Source organism: Haemaphysalis longicornis, unplaced genomic scaffold (genome assembly GCF_048455015.1).
Source record: "Haemaphysalis longicornis isolate Haplotype H1 unplaced genomic scaffold, Haemaphysalis longicornis Haplotype H1 scaffold_3, whole genome shotgun sequence".
Lineage (NCBI taxonomy): Eukaryota > Metazoa > Arthropoda > Arachnida > Ixodida > Ixodidae > Haemaphysalis > Haemaphysalis longicornis.
In genome coordinates this window covers 233,308,054-233,328,079 of record NW_027526335.1, presented here as the reverse complement: position 1 = coordinate 233,328,079, position 20,026 = coordinate 233,308,054, and the positions used below count along the sequence as shown (strand labels likewise).

Below are 20,026 nucleotides of genomic sequence, written 5' to 3'. Positions count from 1 at the left end.
GCGGTACTCGGTTGACGACGTTAGACATCGAAGCGTGGCAGACCGAACGTACCCGTGTGACGCCCTCTCGGTTCGGCATCAGTGTTTCGCTCAAGCGCGTTGTATATTCGGAGGAAACGGGATAGGTCGCCAGTGGGGCTTCACGAAGGGGGCGTCACCGAGTGAATTGCGAAATCGGTGGAGGTAAGCCAATAGGTCTTCAGAACTTATGCAGGACAAGCTTGGTCACATCAGTGCCTAACCCTGTGCGCTGCGCCTACTTACCGTCGTTTCCCAATTGCTCTCGGTGTCAACGAATGACCGGAAAGGAGACAGAGGCAGTGACAGCAGGAAAAGAAAAGAGGCCATTTATCCTGCCCGGCCCCTTCAAGGCGCCCCAAAACAGCAACAAAACGGGTGTGAACAAGCTACGCGGCCCCCGACGCGGGCGAGCCTAGCCTCCCGCCCAGGCGTCGCACTTCCGGGAGGGGTTCATGTACGAGCCCTTGGCGCAGCTGAAGGCCCTGGCGAACTCGGGGTCGTTCCTGAGGGGCCCGTTGACGCGGTAGGCGGCGGGCGGCGCCCGGCCGTAGCGCAGCCGCTGCCAGGAGTAGCGCGAGTCCACGGCCTCGCAGCGGCCCAGCGCGTAGTTGATGTAGAACAGCTGGTCGGGGCTATAGTCGGCCAGCCCTTCGAGCCGCACGCCGCTCGAGGGACTCACGTACGAGCGGAACAGCGCCAGGGCCAGCGGCAGCGCCATGTTCTCCAGCACCACGTCCCGCAGCGCCCTTCGCGCAGGCGGGAAGGAGAGAGACAAAAAGATTATGAGCCATTCCACGCTGACCCGCGAATCATTCCAACGCGCGCAGTTCTGTTTCGTCATTGCCATTAGCGAAGGGATTAGGAGGAGACACTTGGGTGGAGCCCTCTTTCCAGGGCCTCAGAAGCTTTTGCCTCGGCCCAGGTCCTGTCAATCAGCTGACGCTGGTCTTCCAAGATTACTAAACAGCGCAACAAAAACACGGACTTTAGCGCTGTACACAGGTACACAGGACAGCGCTCGTCCTGTGTACCTCAGCTAAAGTCCGTGTTTTTGTTGCGCTGTTTAGTAATGATGGATAACCAACTCGCCCAATACTGCACTTTGGTCTTCCAAGGCCTCGCTGGCCACAGTCGCCTCCCACGTTTCTACTGAGTGAGGTGTATTGTTCTCGGTTTGCCATATAACTGGGCAGTTCCATATTGTGTGGAAAAGGGTGGCTTTTTCGCTACATTGAAAACAGTCCTCACTGAATCTGTCTAGGAACATAAGAGTCAGCCTTGATTTGTGTGGGAATGTGTTGGTTTGTATTCTTATCAGTGTTTGTGCATCGTGTGTATTTAGTGCCTTGTGAAGAGCGGGTAGCGTTCCCCTTTCAAGTCTTTTTTTTCAAGACGTTCTCCGCACGATTCGTATGGTGGAAGGGCGTAGGAGTGGTCTTCGTCGCTGCAGTTGGTAAGACTTCTCGCAAGCGAGTCAGCGCTCTCGTTTCCTTCCAAGCCTTCGTGCGCAGGTAATGTTGTGTACACGGTTCAGCTCCCTTAGGGTGATGTGTTTGCAGCCAATGGGCATTACCCTGGCAGTGATGTTTTTGATGGCTTTTGTCGAGTCCGTGATTAAGCTCCTGTTGTTTGATTCACCCCATCTGATAGTCATGAGAATAGCCCTGGTATCGGCTTCGTCAGTGTGTTGTCTTCTTAGCGCAAGAGGTATAGGTGACACAGTTTAAGTGAAAGGTATGGTCTATTTTTATTTATTTTGAGCGTTGACGACGACCACCCCTATAAGACAGACGCATGCATACGCGCACGCCCCATTAATTTGACTCCGCTATCTCTGAAATGGTGCGCATTTATAACTAATCTATTCAAAATGCATATTCAGGTTATGAGACGGCTAAACGTGAGGTCCGACGTTCGTTTGGATCTTGAACATGGTGGCTATTATTTACTAATGCGGAGGCCGAAATTTTCTTCTCAACGCCGATCGACTTTGGTGGCGATCGCGTGCTAACACAAACACCAGGAAATTCGTTTTACAACGCCTCGCGCTTGAAAGACACGTCGTGCCTCCGCAGTTTTCGTTCGCGGCCATGAAAGATGCATGGATTTGTAAACATATCGCTTAAAGAGGAGAGGATGAGACCGCTAGGTATCGCGCGTACAAAAGGTCCACAGCGTGGCGACTCCGTTCCAAATATCCACCTCGAGTGCTGCTGTTAAACGAGGAATTTGGCAAAAATATCCCAAAACGTGAAGACGCGAAGTCTCTCGACTGCTGCTTCCTCGCCACTTCCACGCCATGAAAGCAAATTTTGTTTTCATCACTGTGCAAATTCAATCTTAGAATCCATAACGCGTTTGTTTAAAATTGTAAGACTGGTTTGCGCGGGGCACTAAATACGTAAGCACGCGCGCTTCATGTATTCCTTCAACCTTAGCCTCCCCGCTCATGAATTTTAGTGAGGCAGCGTAGCCGTAGCGTGTACGTGCGATACTTTATGCGCTTCTGGGATGCTAAATGAAGTCTGAATCTGCCGCAGATCTTTTCGCTTCACTGCAACTTGCAATAGTTTACTGCGTAAGTGCCCAAAAATTGTTTAACCGATCCAGTTTTTATCTAATATGAGCGTACCAAGCATAATGAATGTTTACTAAAGCTACACCGAAAAATGGTTACGAATCGGGAGGAAATAAAACAAACGATGACGTGCTGCTGGTACGTGCACTATGCCCGCGCAAAATATTTGTTGTTAAAGCGGTGATCCTGCAATTACAGACTTAAAGCAATCTGAAATTTTCCGTATCTCAGGTAGTTAGAAGACCTCGATTCGAAACGTGGTGCCACTGGGATGTTTTGAACGCGTAGCAGCTAAGACATAGGCGGCATACAGCGCCGCACCGGGATCCGTGCAGGGCTGCGACGAATAGGGCAGATGAAAGCTGAGTCCCACGGGTGTCGAAATACCGGGGATTGTTGAAATTGAGCTGTCTAAAACCTCTAGATTGTCCAAGTATCTAGGCATGGCAACACCTGTTACAAAAGGCGAACGACCGTCTGAGGAAAACTGCGCAAGACTTGTGCTGCAATTCTCAACTCTTCGTTTACGCCAACAGTCATTATTACGCTTTTCAAGCGGGGCTATTATTCTCTGGTGTGCTCGATTGAGAAGCTGCAGGGGGAGTCAAGGGGGTGATAGCTGAATGAAAGGGCAGGTGCCACCGGTCGTCCAAACTTGTCCGAGTAAATGCTATTGACATTCAAAAATTCAACCCGTTCAGAAAAATGGAACACCTTGCGAAGCACGCGCCGACACAACCGAGAGCACGTGATCCATTCTTCTCGACAGGTCTTATGTAAACTACATTTAAGATGTCAACAAAGAAGCGCGGCTTTGATAAATAAAGAAGAATAACTGAACAGCCCTCGGAAAGTAGGTCAAGAACAGGATGAAGGGTGGTTCCAATCACAGGGAGTCATAGGAGCCCATTCATTTTGCAAATTTGGCTTTAAAAGATTTTTCTCAAGAGGGCCGGTCGAGTAAACCTGTTTTGTACATAGTTCGAAAGCCAAAAGCTGAGAAGCACCTGCGGTTGGGCTTCACAAGCAGCCGAAAATAAGCCCGATTAGGGCACGTTCGCACCAGAGGTGTGCGGGTCGCTGAAAAGTTTTGAAGGGTGCCTCAACAGGGGCTGATAGGAAGTGGTCTCAAAACGTTCTTCTTTATTAGAGCGAAAAAGAGGAACGACTCTGTGCACAACCAAGAATAAGAACGCCAACGCACCAATTTTATCACCTTGCGAAAGGTCAAACATTTTCCCTTTTCATCAAGTTACGTCAAAATAAAGCACAGTGAAAGCGATGTAATCTACAGCAGGAGTGAAACGCAGTCGAATCTCCATTTCACGAACTCACGAGAACGCGAAAATTATTCCTTTAAATAGGAATCTTCGTAAAATAGAAAAAGCATTGATGCCGTGGGCATTTGCCTGGGCACTGTTAATTTCTTCGTTAATTCCGGATACACAATGTTTTGTAAAATGGGGTGCAACTCTGTACTCCGACTGAGCAGATACCGAACAGATACATTGACCGAGCAGATATATCGTCCGTATAATGTACTTTAGTTTCGGGCTGTTTTTTTTTTTTACATGTTTGTTATACGTTTTTACTGTTGCAACCGGCAGAAAACTTGTCGAACCTGTCAGAGGAACAACATTTTAGAGACCCTCTTACGCCCCATCAATCTTTTCCGCAGCGACCGAGTCGCCACTAATCTTTCCCAGCTCCAACGTTCTCGCTAGCGTGTTTCGTTGTACACCCAGCGTACACGCTATATATCGCAGGTTGGCAGTTGTCTCCGGGAGGCCCTTAGGCCAGGGTGCTTCACATGCCCTGCCACTTCTGTTCGCCAATCTCAAAGGGAGCTCCTCTCTCATCTCGGGACTGCTCGTCTATCGGGGAGGCGGTGTTGTGTTCCACCGGGCTATCTCGGTTCACCTCTCCTTGTCTTGGCGTTCCTGTTCTCGAAAAACGAGCAAATCTGGCAACAACGCAAACTTTGTCAGGGTACTCTTGCTTTTCAAGCGCCATGACAGTCAGGAGGCTGCGTCTCTTCGCAGATAAGAGTTGTTGAATATTGAACGGTGGTTGAATATTGCCAGGACAATTTTCTTTTGCTTTATGTATAGCTTTTTATGCTTCCTCCCATTTTACATTTATATTGGCTTCAAGCCTGTCACAAGTGAGCTGGTGTGGTTTGTGCTCTGAATATTATTTCTTTTTAGGAACGAGAATTTGTGGGTATGCGTAACAAATTAATAAACAAACGCAGCTCCTGGCAAAATTGCAGCATAAATGGGTGATTGCCCGCGAAAAATCAGGTACCCCTCCGTCTAACGACGACGGTGGTTGAACGCGAAGCTTTGTCGTGGCGGATAATCGTCGTCTTTACACAGTGGGGTGCAGGATTTTTCTCCTAATTTCGCACGTACATGTACCCCATTCCAAATCCAAACCATGTCGAAATAGAGCAACCGGATACCCGTCGGCTTCATAGCTCGAGGGACCCACGCTAGATTCCCGCTGCGGGAAGCGTTTTTTGCTTTCGCTTCGCCCGTTTAAGCGCTACAGACGCCATCGGCGAGAACACTGAAGCTTCGCTTTAAAAGGCGTCCGGTCTAGGCAGCGAAAATACTAACTTAGGAGGAGACCTGGCGTGTGTTAACTACCGCACTGTTTTTCCACACAATTTGTTCATCGGTGCGTCCATCGGGTATTCTCAGATAAAGAAATCGCTAATGAGTACGGTACTCCTTAATGCGAAATTTTTGCGAAAGGCGTACTGCAGTCTTCTGGGTAACTGCGCATAGTAGATGCGTCTCACGAAGTGATCGCAACACCGGCTAATGCACGAAGGCGCGCGATACGCTCTGGCGTTGTCTCCTAGCGCGTCGCCGCGGGGGACTTCGCCATACTTTCATCCTGCGCTTTCGTGCTCGCTCTGTCTTCGGTGGCCTCTCCGTTCTCTCGGTCATCTCGTCGCGCGTCGCCCGTGGAGAGAATGTCTCGCCCAGTCTCGGCATGCCGCCCTCCCCTTCACACTTTCGCCATTCTTTCCTCCTCCGCTTTCCTGCTCGCTCTATCTCTTCTGTCTTCGGCGTCCCCCTCGTTTGCTCGGTTAAAACGAGGGACGACAGCACCGTGACACCACAGGAGCGGGGACTTAAGTACTGCGCACTAAAATCCACGAACTTACATGGAAGTAATCCGGTTATTCTTTGTCAGGGTTCCTTTGCAGCTCCTGTCTCATTCCCGTACATTGCCATGCATTGTTATGTCAGCTGTCACAGATTAACGCTAGCATGGCTACAAACCTTGAGTATCATGTAATATTTTCATTATCGCCTCTCCTTAATCGCTTGCCTGAATAACAGTCAACCATGTAAAAACACCATAGCATTGCCCTTTGTTGCAGCTGAGACCCTTCGATGCATGCAGCATTCTGTGGGAAAAATGGCTGGCACAAATGATATTGTGCCGCTTAATTATCGCCTTACAGGAGGCGTTTTGTCCAGGCCTTTAAACACACTTATCTTAAAAGAGGCATTCAGGACACCGGCCCCTCCATGCTGGTATACTCAAGTTTGCTGGTATGCGTATCTAAAACAAATAGTGTTGGGTTTTGTGGCTCAGTTCACTGTGTAACAATCAGTAGCTGCCATTTTGTTTTCAAGTGAACTTCTAGTAAGCTTGTGATTTTATCATGCGCTTGAAATTTGAGATAGGCCAGGAACACTAATGTAGGAAAATTAGCTGCTCATACAGAAGATGAAATACATACAGAAGATGAAATACACAGCTTGATGAAATACATCAAGCTGTGTTACTTATGTGACTTCATACTTGCTCCGAGCTTCATGTACATATGACCTATTGTTCATTCGCAGTGTTGTAAAAACAATTGGGAATTGTAAAACTCCGAGCCCGCACTTAGAAATACATGTACTTCTGAAGGATGCATAAATTTGCAAAAAAAGGCTTTAACACGTAATTTAAACAAAATATGCTGCAGTTGGTCGCGAATATTCCTGTATGCCATTAAACATATTCATGTCCAGTCCGGCCTTGGCGAATGTTTGATGACAGCAGACGAAAAACAAAAACGTCGGGCAGTCATTTCAAATGCCGTCATGGGATCTGCGCTAGCAGCGTGGTCCCGGCTTTGTGACAGATCTGTATGGAACTTGCTTCTCTTCACAGGCATGCTCCGTTTATGTGAACGGGTTATTGGAATCACCTGCCAAGGGGGCTGAGTGGCGAAGCGATGTGCTAATGGTCACAATGACGTGGGTTCCATCCCGGCCCCGGCGGCCGTTATAGCGACCGCGAAGGAAAACGAAAGCGCCGATGTTTCAAGATTTCGGCGATTGTTACTGACACCATGGTGGTCCAATAAGCGGCCCACATGGAGCGTATTTCGTCGGCGAACTCCTTCCAGCGACAGCAGCCAGCAGGACACGCCGCGGGCCCTGCACCCCGCCTGAAGCCAACATTTTACATTTTCTAGTTCACTTATAGGGCGACACAGGAAAGAATAGTTTCTTCTCGGTATCTAGCAGTGCTAGAACGCCGACAAACTGACGGTTTGTCGTCGCCGCCAGCGCCCGTCGGCGTTCGCCGTGTTTTCGCTGCAGCTTCCGTCCATGTGGGTCGCACATGAACCGCAGCCGTTGCTTACGGCGCACCTCGTGACAAGTGTAGCTTCAGCGCGTAAAACCCCCTTCAGAACTGGATTATGACAACCAAGCAGTTTCGCGGAAATACACGAAAGAAGGCTAGTTACGGCAGCGCTCTTGAAAACGAATCCACCGTGTACGGTATGTATGGTAGAGGGGATAAGGGCGTCGGGAGCGATGGGAAATTGTCACGCCCTTGCGAGATGCGTGCCGTTTAATTTACCCAAACTGATCATTGAGATCGCAGATTTCAAATGACTGATGTGATGCTGCCCCACACAACTTGGAGGTTTCCGCTACGGGCCAGTGTTTGTGAAAAGCGCTCACAAGCGGGTTTTCTTTCGAGCCCTTTAAGCTCGAATTGGCCACCACGTTTGACTAAGCGTATTTACAACTGAGCAAAACTAAAATCCTAGAATGCGTAATGATTTTATGCTTGCACCCCTTGAAAACTACGGCGACTGGAAAGACGCTTGCCTTATCGTGGCGACGGCCAGCAATGCTCAGTTATATGATCCCTCTCTTTGGCTATAAACTGTCTGCGTTTAACGAGATTCAATCGAGAACCACAGATTTATATGTATTTCACGGCTAAGGAATTTGATACATTCTGTGCGGATCCTGGCGCCCGAGACATTTCACAATCACTAGGTTTGTGCGGTTGCGCGGCGCTTTGCTCCTCTCTCTTTGAAATGCCGGCTCGTCTCGGCGCCACAGCCGAGCCGTCTACTCAAACTCCTGCCTGAGGTGAAGGCTGCAGCGACCATTGCGGCGACAAAACACTGTTGCGCAGCAGGTGCTCCGCCTTCGTAGTGGAGCTAACCTCACCTCATTGGCCCGTTTGAACAATTCCCGAACTCCCCATCTCGCCGGCTGGTGTGTGACGCTTTCTTTACCATCCGGCTAGAACTCTGTTGCAGCGGCGAAAGCCCGCCAGCCCCTCTGGCTGTTGCCTCATGCCTGAGGTTGCTCCTGTTGCTCCGACCCGACGCTTACATGTAGGCCGTACCTAACACTTGACGATCACGCCGTGCGGTACGCGCCTGTGAGCGAACGGACCGCGTCTCCCTCGCTGCTGCGAGCCGATCTGGCCAGCACGGCGATGCGCGCGCACAACGGTTGCGCCGCGCCCCGGATTTTGCTCTGACTGAAGATCCCAGTGGCTCTGCGCCGACGACGCGCGCAAACTTGCGCGTGGCGCCCCATCGCCCCTATCAGCTACAGGGAAGTGCGTACCTGTACTGTAAATTATGTAATTGGGATGTTGGTGTAAAATAAATGTCTTCCCTCCGTACCCTGGGCATATTCCTTTGTCGCCACTACTCCACCTGCACAACAGGGGCGCTGTTGAGTTGGTGCGATGGCGTTTCCGTATCGTGAGCGTGCTCAGCTAGCTCGACCCCACGGTGGTTCCTCGCAGTGTGCATGAGTGTCTGCCTTGTGCAATGCTAGGGTTATGCATATTGTTGTGAGGTAGAGAGACCACAATTCTCACGAGCGATAACGCGTCATTGAAGGGTGCAAAAATGAGTTCCAAAGATGGTTCAGTCATTGTAAACTTCAGAGCATGTCCGACGTTTAATGCATTCCAGCACAGGCATAATATTTTCTTTTTATTACCCAATTATGCCAAGATTTCTTCTACCATATCTAGATACTTATAGGGCGACGGATCTAGGCTTTTTTAAAATGCCGACGTCCTCTAGAAGCGTACGTCGAATACCATAAACATAAGGTGACATGCATAATGCGGCAGCCATTGCGACGGTAATTGCGCATACCCATAATCAACAACAAAAACAACCAACGCAACGCTAGATGTCGACTGCAGGACAAAGCCCTTTCTCAGGGACATCCAGCCACTCCAGTCCTGCGCTACTTAAAGGGACCCAGAAGAGCATTGTGAAGGTGTCACTCAAATGCATTCAGGTGGTAGAACACATAACGGGGGATTTTTTAGCCAAGTGTGAGCCCCATACGTTGTACGGATAATTGGTAAACAATTTTTGAAGATCGCCTTTCTCAGCCGACGAGCGCGACGCCGCAGCGAGCCGACCGCGGAAGATGCAACGCCGGTCGCGGCTGACGCAACGGCGAAGTGCCCCCCTGATTCGGCCGATTGTCAGCCGCCGGCAACGTCACTGCCATCGGCTTCCGGCTGCTCTTCCTCCTTCCTGCGCGATCCCGAGGCAAAGGCGGGCCTGCAGCGATTGACGCGTGCCTAGGCGCAGGAATGTAGCTAGTGGAGAACAGAAGTCGAGCGTCCCGATGTCACATGGCTATTGCCAGTGTTTCCAGCTGCTTTGAAAGAAGCAGAGAGGGAGAAGGAAACGATCGGCAAGGGGGGAGAGGTGCACTTAATTGCTTCTCGCGCAGCTAATACTGCATGTAGATCAATAATTCCAACGGCATTGCATCGCTATATTGGTACTACGCGACAATACAGGCCTTTTGTAACTTTTACAAAAGGCTTTTCTGGGTCCCTTTAAATGCATTTTTTCGCAATTTTTTTGGTCCCTTTATTTAGTTCTCTTCCCGTATTTCTAGTCCACGTAGCTACTCTGTTATTTGGATGACCCATTTGTTGTCATTCCTGCGCACTACACGCCCGGCTTAACGTCAATTTTTCTTAACTCGAACTGCAAGGTCATCTCTCCTATCGCGGCGCCTAATTACTATCCCTGAGCGTACGTTACTGTTACCTTCCTATTTTCCTCCTATGGCTCGTTGGCTGACACACGTTCCAAGGCGTTTAGTTCGCCCTTAATGTCTCCCCATCACCGCAAGAACGCAAAGAATGCATGCCATTTTTCTCGAGGACGTGGTAGCCTACTGTTCATTATTTGAAACGGCTTGCCAAGTGGGCGCAAGTACGCTTCGTTTATTTTTACTAGGCTTGGATCAGCGCTATCCAACCTCACTAAAAACTTTCAGTTCAAGTTCCTCTTCGGGAACCCAAAATGACGTAACAAATCAACTTTCCCGTTTAGTTTATGATTCATGGCGAACATGCTCTTTGCAAGGCGTTGGTGCCGTTAACGTTCACCATGCGCCACCGGCGACAAAACTCGCAAAATATTCCAGTCGGGTTCTAAGAGGTCACGTGGTGACAATGGCGCGCTCCTTACCTGGCAGTAAGCAGCTGCTCGGGGGTCTGGCTCTCAGGCATGCGCATGTAGTGCTGCTCGAGGCAATCCTTGGTGCTCAGTAGCCTCGCGAACACCGCCCGGTCGGACACCTTGGCAGTGTCCACGAGTGCAGCGAGCAGCGCCGAGACCACCTTGACTCCGGCGCGCGGCAGGTGGTAGATCCAGAAGGCGTCGCCCTCGTACGCGCGGCTGAACAGCCCCATGGGGAACTCGAGGGTGTCCTCGGTCGCCCACACGGGCTCGGTCTCCGTGAGCCGGCTCTCCCAGGAGACGTCGAAGCCCGACTCGGTGATGGCCCTCAGGCGGTTCCTCTCCACGCCCTGGACGACCGGGTGGAAGGTGTTGATGCCCGAGTAGTGCACGTGGTCGACGACCGCTCGCGTGTACTGCAGCCGCTTGTCTTCGCTGGTGAGCCAGAAGGGCACCAGGTACTTGCACGTCGTGTTCTGCAGCCTGTCCTCGTAGGCGCTCTTGAAGGATGGCTGCAGCCACCCGAGACCCTCGATGAAGTTCAGGATAGTGTTCTTGGCATTCTGCACGATGTTCTCGACAACGGACGGCTCGAGCGACGCCTTGAACATGTCCCAGTGCAGAAAGGTCAGGACGTACGGCTCGACATCCGCAATCATGCGCAGGCACACCAGGTCTCTCGTCAGCGACTCGTTCCAGCCCGGATGCGAGGCCGCTGAGATGAAAGCCAAGAGACGCATCTTTTCCAGAAGTGGCGCGTACTTGAGGTGCACCTTAAAGCCCAGAAAGTTGGCAATGTCCCGTGTCCGAAACGCTCTTAGGAGCGACGCCAGGCCCTTGGCGAATGCATCACTTTCAATGCGGACGTACGTGTTGCGTGTGATATTGGCCACGTCCTGGAACAAGGCCATCAGGAACTCTTTCCAGTTCCACTTGTTAAAGCTGTTGAGATCTGACAGCTTGAGCAAGACGGGACCACCCTGCGAATTGGCAGCGAGCTCCGTCAGCTTCTTCTCGACGTTGAACAATGTCGGCAAGGGCACTCCCGAGGATGCCTTGGCAGCAGCGGCGCCGTACCATTTCTCGTGGCTGCTGCTGACTGTCCAGAAGTCCTTGAACATCAGCTGCTCGGAAGGAGACAGTCTCACGACGTGTCTGCCATCTCTCTTGTCCGGGTCGAGCGAAACCTTCACGAAGGGTGACACGCCCGACAGCCTCGCCACGCTGCCGGCCAGCTCGGCTACTCTGTACGGATCACGACGGAACGGATACCCCTGCAGTCCCTGATGTTCCAGTATATTCCGGAAGGCCTTTCGCGTCGTCCTCACGCCGGAACGGCAGTTGGCGAACGCTTTGAGGGTCCACCGTAGCGACTCGTCATCGAGGTCTTCGAGAAGTGGGTCGCCCCCTCCGCCGCCTTCCGCCCGAACGCGAGTGCTTCGCTCCTTGAGCTTGGCAATGAGCAGCTCCTCGATCGCCTTAGCGCGCAGGCTGTCCTCGGTGACGATGGCCTCACCGGGCCGCAGCGAGCCCCGCTGCGACCACTGGCCGCACACAAACTCGTAGAAGTTGCCGCACGGGTCGGCTGACGGCTTCAGGGACTCCAGGATGTAGTGGGAAAGCGCCTTGCAGCTGCGGTCGTTGCAGGCAGCCCGCTCGACGCTACGCTCGAAGCGCGGTATTTGGCCTCTAGAGGCCACCTGCCGCAACACGTTGGGCTTGCCGCTGTCGTCAGTGGCCCCAGTGGTGGCGTTTTCGCTGCCATTTACGGGGGCGGCGGCGGTGGCCGTCTCGTTGCCCGCGGTCGCGTTGGCGGCTTCCTCGCCGAGCGCGTGCCAGAAGAGTCCGCCGAGCGGGAAGCGGATCTCGAAGTAGTAGAAGCCGACGAAGACAAGCAGCACGGAGATGACGAATGCGAGCAGGATGACCAGGTCGACCGGGTGGTACCGGTACACGTGCCCCGGCGGATCCTTGGCCCGCTTCTCGATGGAGCGGAATAGCGACTCCTCCGAGGCAGACAGCATCGCGGCATCCCCTTTCGCTTTTCTTCTTCTTCGACTTCGTGACGCTGCCTTAGCTGGTTAGTTGGGGCCAAGAACTCGCCGCTTTGCTTCTCCTTCCTATGTTAGCTGTTCATGCATTTTACGTTAAAATCGACAGATTCGGTGGTTTTACATTCTGAACAACTGCATATGCGCAAATGCCTGGAGCAGAAGTGTAGTTTGACTTTCGGCATAACAAACGTCAAGCGGTTCATAAGTGACCCTGGCAAAGTGTGTGAAATGATGATTCCGAAACAATTATCATCACATTGTTTGAAAAGGAACTAACTGCAACCAAATACACTGGAGGGAAGTATGTGTGTCAGGTCCGCCGCGAAATTTGCAACGACATGAGGATGGGGAGCGAGATAAAAACAAGGCGATAGACAAAGGAAGCGTGGGTGCCAAAGCCAAATCGTTCTGTTTACTTCGTTAGCCAATTTATGAGGCCGCCGCCGTATTTCGTAGCTACGTTCTTGTGCTGCTGAGCCCAAGGACGCAGGAACAAAAAATGCTAGTGTGCTTAGCTTTCGGCACAGGTTGAAGGGACACTGCAACACGTTTTTCAACCTTTTTTTTAAATCATCAATGCTTGCAGAACATAGTCACCCAACACACTCAGTACTTCTATTGGGGGGTCGCAAAGTACCTTAGGCAAAACTTACTGCTGTATGCCCATCAGATAACTTGAAAACTCGTTCAAAAAATTGTTCTCTCTTTCCCAATTTTGACGTTCTTCGACGGCTCGAATTACGTCCACTAAAGCCATGTAGCGGCTGTTTGCCGTTTTTTGTTCAGTTGCAGCAATGAGCGCTTTTCGATAGCAACTTAAAAATGCCAGAAAAACAACGCAGAAATGAAAGGCGTATCTGGTGCGACGAGCAAATCCCGCAGTGTCGCTCCCGTGCTGGCGACAACTGTAGCTTTCGCAGTGGCTCCAGACGCGAAGGAAAGAGTATGTATGTATGTATGTTTGTGGTTTATTGGCGCAAGGGTTTCTAAGACCAAAGAGCGCCAGAACTATGTTACGTGGTCTTTCAATAGTCATGTTTGTGCTTAAAATATGTATGAAATGAGTATGATACATCTTAAAATACTGTATATATGGGTGTAGAGGGCCCGTCCACTAAAGCATGAAGATGTTCATAATGGTGGCTGAAATGAATTATGGGTGCAACGTGATGCACCTCGAGCCAAAGAGCATGCGACGTGAGTGGGCCTCCCGTGCGGACAAAGGGAGCATGAGGGCCTCACTCACTGCTCGTAGGCTCTGAGGTCACGCACTGTACGAGATGAGTTTTAAAAACTTGATGTCTGCAAGATAACTTAAAAGACTTTTGTTTGTAAACATAGGTTCATCTCCTAAAAACAGTGAAGGATGTAGTGGAATGTTGTAGGTATATATTTTCGGGAAATGCCGTTTTCTGGCTTCATTGCAGAATGTGCACTCAATTAATACATGGAGGACGGTGAGCCGTTCCCCACACTTGTTACAAACAGGTGGGAGTGTTCCATTCAAAAGATACGCGTGTGTAGCGTAAGTGTGGCCTATTCGCAGTCTGCAAATGGATACCTCAATGAATCTGTTTTGTTTTTCTGTTGTGTATCTTCCTAGGTTTGGTTTTACTGAGTGGAGCTTGTTGTCTGTGTGTGTGTCCCACATGTGCTGCCAGCATTTACGGATTCCCCTCCGGATTACTGGTTTCAGATCGAGGTGAGGGACCTGCGCTACATCAACACCACTACGTAGGGCCGCCAAAGTGGCGTTCTGGTCAGCAATTTCATTGCCCAGAATGCCACTGTGTCCAGGGATCCAGCAAACAAGTATTTTTAGCTTTGACTTATAGGCAGTTATAAGAGCTTTAAAAAGGCGGTTTAGAATAACGTTTTTTGTGGGCTTAAAGGAATCCAATGCAGTTACTACGCTTAGGGAGTCTGTGTAGATGACTGATTGTTGTATTTTGTTCTGTGTAATGTGTTCCACTGTGATTAGAATACCATAGGCTTCTGCTGTAAAGATGCTACAATTTCTGTTCAATGTCCTTGTGCTGGCAAAGTCCGGGCCATGTGCAGCACAGGACACAGAAGAAGAAGACTTGGAAGCATCTGTGTAAAAAGAGGCGCATGGATATCTGTGTTGTAAACTTAAGAAATGCTGTAAAATCAATTCGCGGGGTGCACGACGCTTGTCAATTTGTTTAAAGGATGTGTCACAATGAATAGTTGACATGTCCCAAGGTGGGACTTTATCGGCGATACAGGTTTTTATGCCATCATCTAAAGACACCCCTATCTCCTCTGCAAGGCCTTTGACACGCAAGGCTACAGGGGCAGGGATCGACGGGCGCGCTAAATACAAATGGGCGGATGAGATGTCATTCACAATAGAATTGCATGGGTGATTCGTCATAGACATTGTCCTAATAGCATAGAGGAGTGCTGTATAAGCACGCTGGTGCTCTAGGCACCAGTGGTCGCATTCTACATAAAGACTCTGGATTGGACTTGTCCTGAAGGCTCCAGAGGCAAGGCGAAGGCCCAAATGTAGTACTGGGTCTAACATTTTTAAGGCAGTTTTAGACGCGGACCCGTATGTTACACTTCCATAGTCTATACGTGACCTAACTAAACTCACAAAGAGACGTAGAAGGCAGTCTTTATCAGCACCATAAGACTGATGTGACAACACTTTTAAAATGTTAATGGTTTTTAGGCATTTTTGTTTGAGTTTCTTTAAGTGCTGTACGTACGTTAGTTTTCCGTCAAGTACAACACCTAAAAACTTGTGTTCTTTCTTGACAGCAATCCGTTCTCCGTTCAGTGTGACATCGGGTTCTCGACGAATTCCACGCTGTCTTGTGAATAACACACATGTACTTTTGTGAGGATTCAATTTAAAATCATTTTCTTCCGTCCATTTTGCAAGCCTGTTCACACCTAACTGTATCTGCCTTTCACATATGGACTGATTGCATGACCTAAAGCTTATTTGGACGTCGTCAACATACATTGAGTAGGAGATTGAGGGTGGCAACGATTTCCCAAGTGAATTCATTTTAATTATAAACAGAGTACAGCTTAATACTCCACCCTGGGGAACCCCATTTTCTTGTATGTATGTTCTTGATACCACTGTCCCTACTCTTACCCTAAATGTCCGCTCCGACAAATAACTTTCAATAGTGTTTAGCATATGTCCAGACACACCGAATGCCTTGAGATCAAGCAGTATGCCGTAACGCCAAGTTGTATCGTATGCTTTTTCTAAGTCAAAGAAAACAGAAAGACAGTGCTGTTTGTGGATAAAAGCATCTTTGACATACGACTCAAAGGCAACTAGCTGGTCAGTTGTGCTTCGACCTGATCGGAAACCAGCCTGACAACTGTCCAGGATGCCGTTATATTCAAGAAAATGGATTAGCCTCTTATTTACCATTTTTTCAAAAACCTTTCCTAAGCAACTTGTCAGAGCTATCGGTCGGTAACTGGCAGGTAGTGAGGCATCTTTCCCCTGTTTTAATACGGCAACTACAACTGCTTCTCTCCAAGCTCTCGGAAAGTATCCCGCCGCCCATATTTTGTTGAACAAGTGCAAGAGTGTTCGGAGAGTTTCTGGGTGCAGATGTTGTATCATTGTGTATGATATACTATCTGCCCCAGGCGCTGAAGCCTTACATGTTCCCAAGGCGACCAAAAGCTCTGTTATGGAAAATTCCGTGTTGTATGGTTCGTCAGATCTTTTGTTATCACGAATCGGTTTCTTCTCCATAGATGTTTTGTGTCGTAAGAAAGCATTCGTGTAATGAGCAGAACTCGATACATATGAAAAGTATTTCGCAAGTGTGTTTGCCTGGTCCTCTAGGGTATCGCCTGTACTGTTGACCAAAGGTAGGGTGTGTGTTTTCCGTCCATTAAACTTTTTAATTCTGTTCCATACTTTGCCTGCATCTGTGTACGAGTTGATAGAAGTCACGAAAGAGCGCCAGCTATCTCTTTTTGCTTGCTGGCGAATGCGTCTTCCTTGTGCTTTTGCACGTTTGAAGGAAATCAAGTTTTGCGTAGTGGGGTACCTGCGAAGGACACCCCACGCCTTATTTTGAGCCTGCCGTGCAAGCCTACACTCTTCATTCCACCACGGCCTCCTAGTGTTAGGTGTGGCACCAGATGTTTGCGGAATTGAGCCCTCGGCAGCATGAAGAATGTGTGCAGTCACCAGTTCACAGGCATCGTCAATGCCCAAATAGCTTAAGGACGTGTATGAAAGCTGAGATAATTGTTTAAATTTTAACCAATCAGCACCAGATTCCTTAAACTTTTTATGGCAGATGGAACTGTTACGGGCTTTATCAATGCCTTTCAAGATGACAGGGAAGTGGTCGCTCCCATAGGGGTTGTCGTCCACTTCCCATTCAACAGCCGGAAAGATGACAGAAGAGCCGATCGCCAAGTCTATGTGTGAGTATGTATTGTGTGTAGTGTTGTAGTATGTCGGCTCTTTTTTGTTAAAGAGACAAGCTCCGGATGAGAAGAGGAATTTTTCTATCAAGCGGCCCCGGGAATCTGTGCGTTCAGATCCCCATAGTGGGCTGTGTGCATTCAGGTCACCTACGAGTAGGAACGGTTCCGGCAGCTCATCTATGAGAGACTCAAATTCAGAGCTAGATAAACGATATTCAGGGGGAATGTATAGTGAGCAAATTGTTGTTAATCTGTTGAAAATAATTGCCCGGATTGCAACCGCTTCTAGGGCGGTACGCAGTTGAAGAGATTGGCAAGGGATAGATTTTTGCGTAACTATAGCTACGCCACCAGAGCAGTGCGTGCAGCTATCTCTGTCTCTCCTAAATACTGAGTATTGGTTCAGGAAATTGGTGTGCTTAGGTTTCAAGTGTGTCTCCTGTAAACATAGGATGGCTGATTGCGTTTTGTGTAGGATTTCATATATATCATCTAGGTTTTTAATAAGGCCCCGGCAGTTCCACTGTGTAATTATTTGTGCTACCATAAATGTTTAGGGAGGAGATTTTACCTGGTGTAGATGAGGACTCGGGCTGGATGTATACTATCTATCGGTTCTGACTTGGGCCTGTGACACGGGTGGCTGGTGGCTTTTTGCCTCGCCCCGCCATGGTGCGCTGTTCTCTTTCCGCCTTTGGCACTGGCAGAGACGGTGTTACCTCCATGTCATCATCTGAGTGGTGTGACAGTGACGAGATGGAGTCCTTGCGGGCTCCGCCTCGAGATATGTTCGAAATGGAGGCAGGAGCCCCTGCCGTCCCCGACTGTTTGTTGGACACAGAAGTGGTCGTGGGACCGACCACATCTACGCCCATGGCCGCCTGCAGTCTGGCAGCCTGAAGAGGAGGATTTACGGCAGAGCCATCACTCCTCACACTTGCAGCTAACACAACACTTGCGGGCGCCACAGGTGTCGTGTCAGATGGTTGGGCTGCCTTGGGCAGCACCTGGGGGGGCTGGGACGGCACCAAGTCTGCTTCGCAGTACTGGGTGGCCGCCGTGACTAGACGCCGCTCCGCCCCCCGGCGAGCTGCATCGGCATACCTTTGCGAAAACATTGAGTGTTTCTGTCGTGCTTCTTGATAGGTAATGTTCTGGGTGACCTTCATGTTTATGATTTCTTTCTCGGCTTTGAATTTAGCACATGACCGAGAGTATGCAGCGTGGGGTTGTTCACAGTTCGCACATTTCAATACGTTAGAAGCACAGTTCTCTGAAGGGTCATGATGTCCTGCGCACTTGGCACATGTCAGTTTTCCGCGGCAGGTGGTAGTACTGTGCCCATACCGCTGGCACTTGAAGCAGCGGCGTGGGTTGGGTATGTAAGGTCGTACGTTGCAATGAAGGAAGCCTGCAGTGACAGACTCCGGTAGGACACTTCGGTGAAAAGTTAGGATCACATGTTTCGTTTTTACTTCTTTGCCATCGCGTCTGATCATTATTCTTCTTACCGCAGTAACGCCCTGGTCACGCATGCCCTCGAGGAGGTCAGACTCACTTTCATTGAGCAGGTCCATCTCAGATATGACGCCCTGCGAGCTGTTAAGGCTCCGGTGTGGCGTTACAGCTACTTCAAGGCCAAGTAGGTCGGTCTGGTTCAAGAGACTATCAGATTGTTTTTTAGTAGATAGTTCTACAAGCACGTCCCCCGATGTCAGCTTCTTTGCCTTGTAGTTCGCGCCAACTACACTCTCAATGAACTTGGCAATTAAGAAGACCGACTTGCAGGTAACTGGAGATTCCTTGTTCTTACATTGTATCACTAAGAAGCGAGGAAAGTTGTCCGGGGTGTTAAATTTCATGTTGGGCAGAGGTTTGAAAATTACATCGGTGCGGGCCCTTTTTGGGGCCCGATCATTTGGAAGAGATGATTTCGAAAGTACCATGCGGCATAGTATAAAGCAGGGAACTGGGGTACTTTCTTCTTTGACGTTACCCTGATGGTCAAAGAGGTCCCGGAGCTCCCAGCCTGATAGACAGACAGGGAGCCCATCGGCCGGAGCTTGACCAGGGCTCCGACGGCCACCGTTCACGGCTTCTAACCCTTCACCTTTCAACTTCTCGCCACGGTAGGTAACAGCTTAAGTATGGGGGGCTCGGGGTACGCGGTGTCGCCACTCACCGTCACCAAGATTACTCAAGGAGCCCTGTGCGGGGCGAAGGAAAGAGTCAAAGCGCTTATCGAAAGTGTTGCCTGGTCCCTTTAAGGATGGCCAGGTAATCCAAAATAATCCGGAATCCTCCCCTACGGCGCGCCTCATATCCCAGGTGCAGGTCGGGAGCTTTAAACACCCCAAATTCTAATTTAGAAAAGGATCCGAGCAGCAGCCACTTTTCAGCCCCGCAATAATAGAGAAGGAAAAGTTGGTCGCGTATCTGCTTGCTTCGCTATAAACACCGTTGAAAGACTGCTTTATCCAGCCGCCCCGGCCTCCTTTATCGCCCTCCCACCTGTCACGCTCTTCCTTTCTCAATATAAGGCCGCACGGTTTATTTTGCGCCCATACTTTCTAGGCCAAAGTATATCGGCCCTTAAATGTTTCTTAATGTTGTAAATCTGAGCCTGCGTCACAATTTTTTTGTCTTGTCCAACCACTGTGTTGCAATGGTTCCCTATTTGCTTGAGAGCATATGTCCCTGCGCATCACATCTCCTTACAAAGTGATCATGCGAGCAATGCATCACCAGTTTTTGCACGTACAGAAAATCCAAGTCGTCTCCCTGCGTCCCATCAATGAAAGAGTGAACCCAACTGCCGCCCAGTGCAGCGCACGCAGCATACCCATCTCTATGTGAGGCGGCTTCGCTCATGCAACTTAATGCGGCAAAGGGCTCTGCATCAAAGCGAAGTTTTGTTTATTTTGTGGCGGCATAAAAAATGGCAGCGACTTAGCTCAGCTAACCTTGGATATGCAAATCAGAAGCTTGGCTTGGTCTGGTTGGGTCTTGGTTTCGCTCGGTTAAGCCTCGATGTAGCTGTGTTGCCGACCACGGCTCAAAGCCGTTCGGTCCCGTGCAGCGCTCACAAGAGGAGGCCCGGCTTCGCTTTCATTCACGGACGACGCGGCGCAGCGTTCCTATTCGCCGGGC

General features: G+C 49.9%; 1 protein-coding gene across 1 annotated transcript; it reads right to left on the bottom strand.

Moving 5' to 3' along the window:
- Positions 1 to 433: 433 nt before the first annotated feature.
- Positions 434 to 12,482, bottom strand: LOC144175767 (neprilysin-2-like). The gene is made up of 2 exons (XM_077704782.1): positions 10,386 to 12,482; positions 434 to 767 (listed from the first exon to the last, which is right to left on the bottom strand). Exons 1-2 carry the CDS (start codon positions 12,398 to 12,400, stop codon positions 434 to 436), a joined length of 2,349 nt encoding a protein of 782 aa, XP_077560908.1. The 5' UTR covers positions 12,401 to 12,482.
- Between the last annotated feature and the right edge of the window lie 7,544 nt (positions 12,483 to 20,026).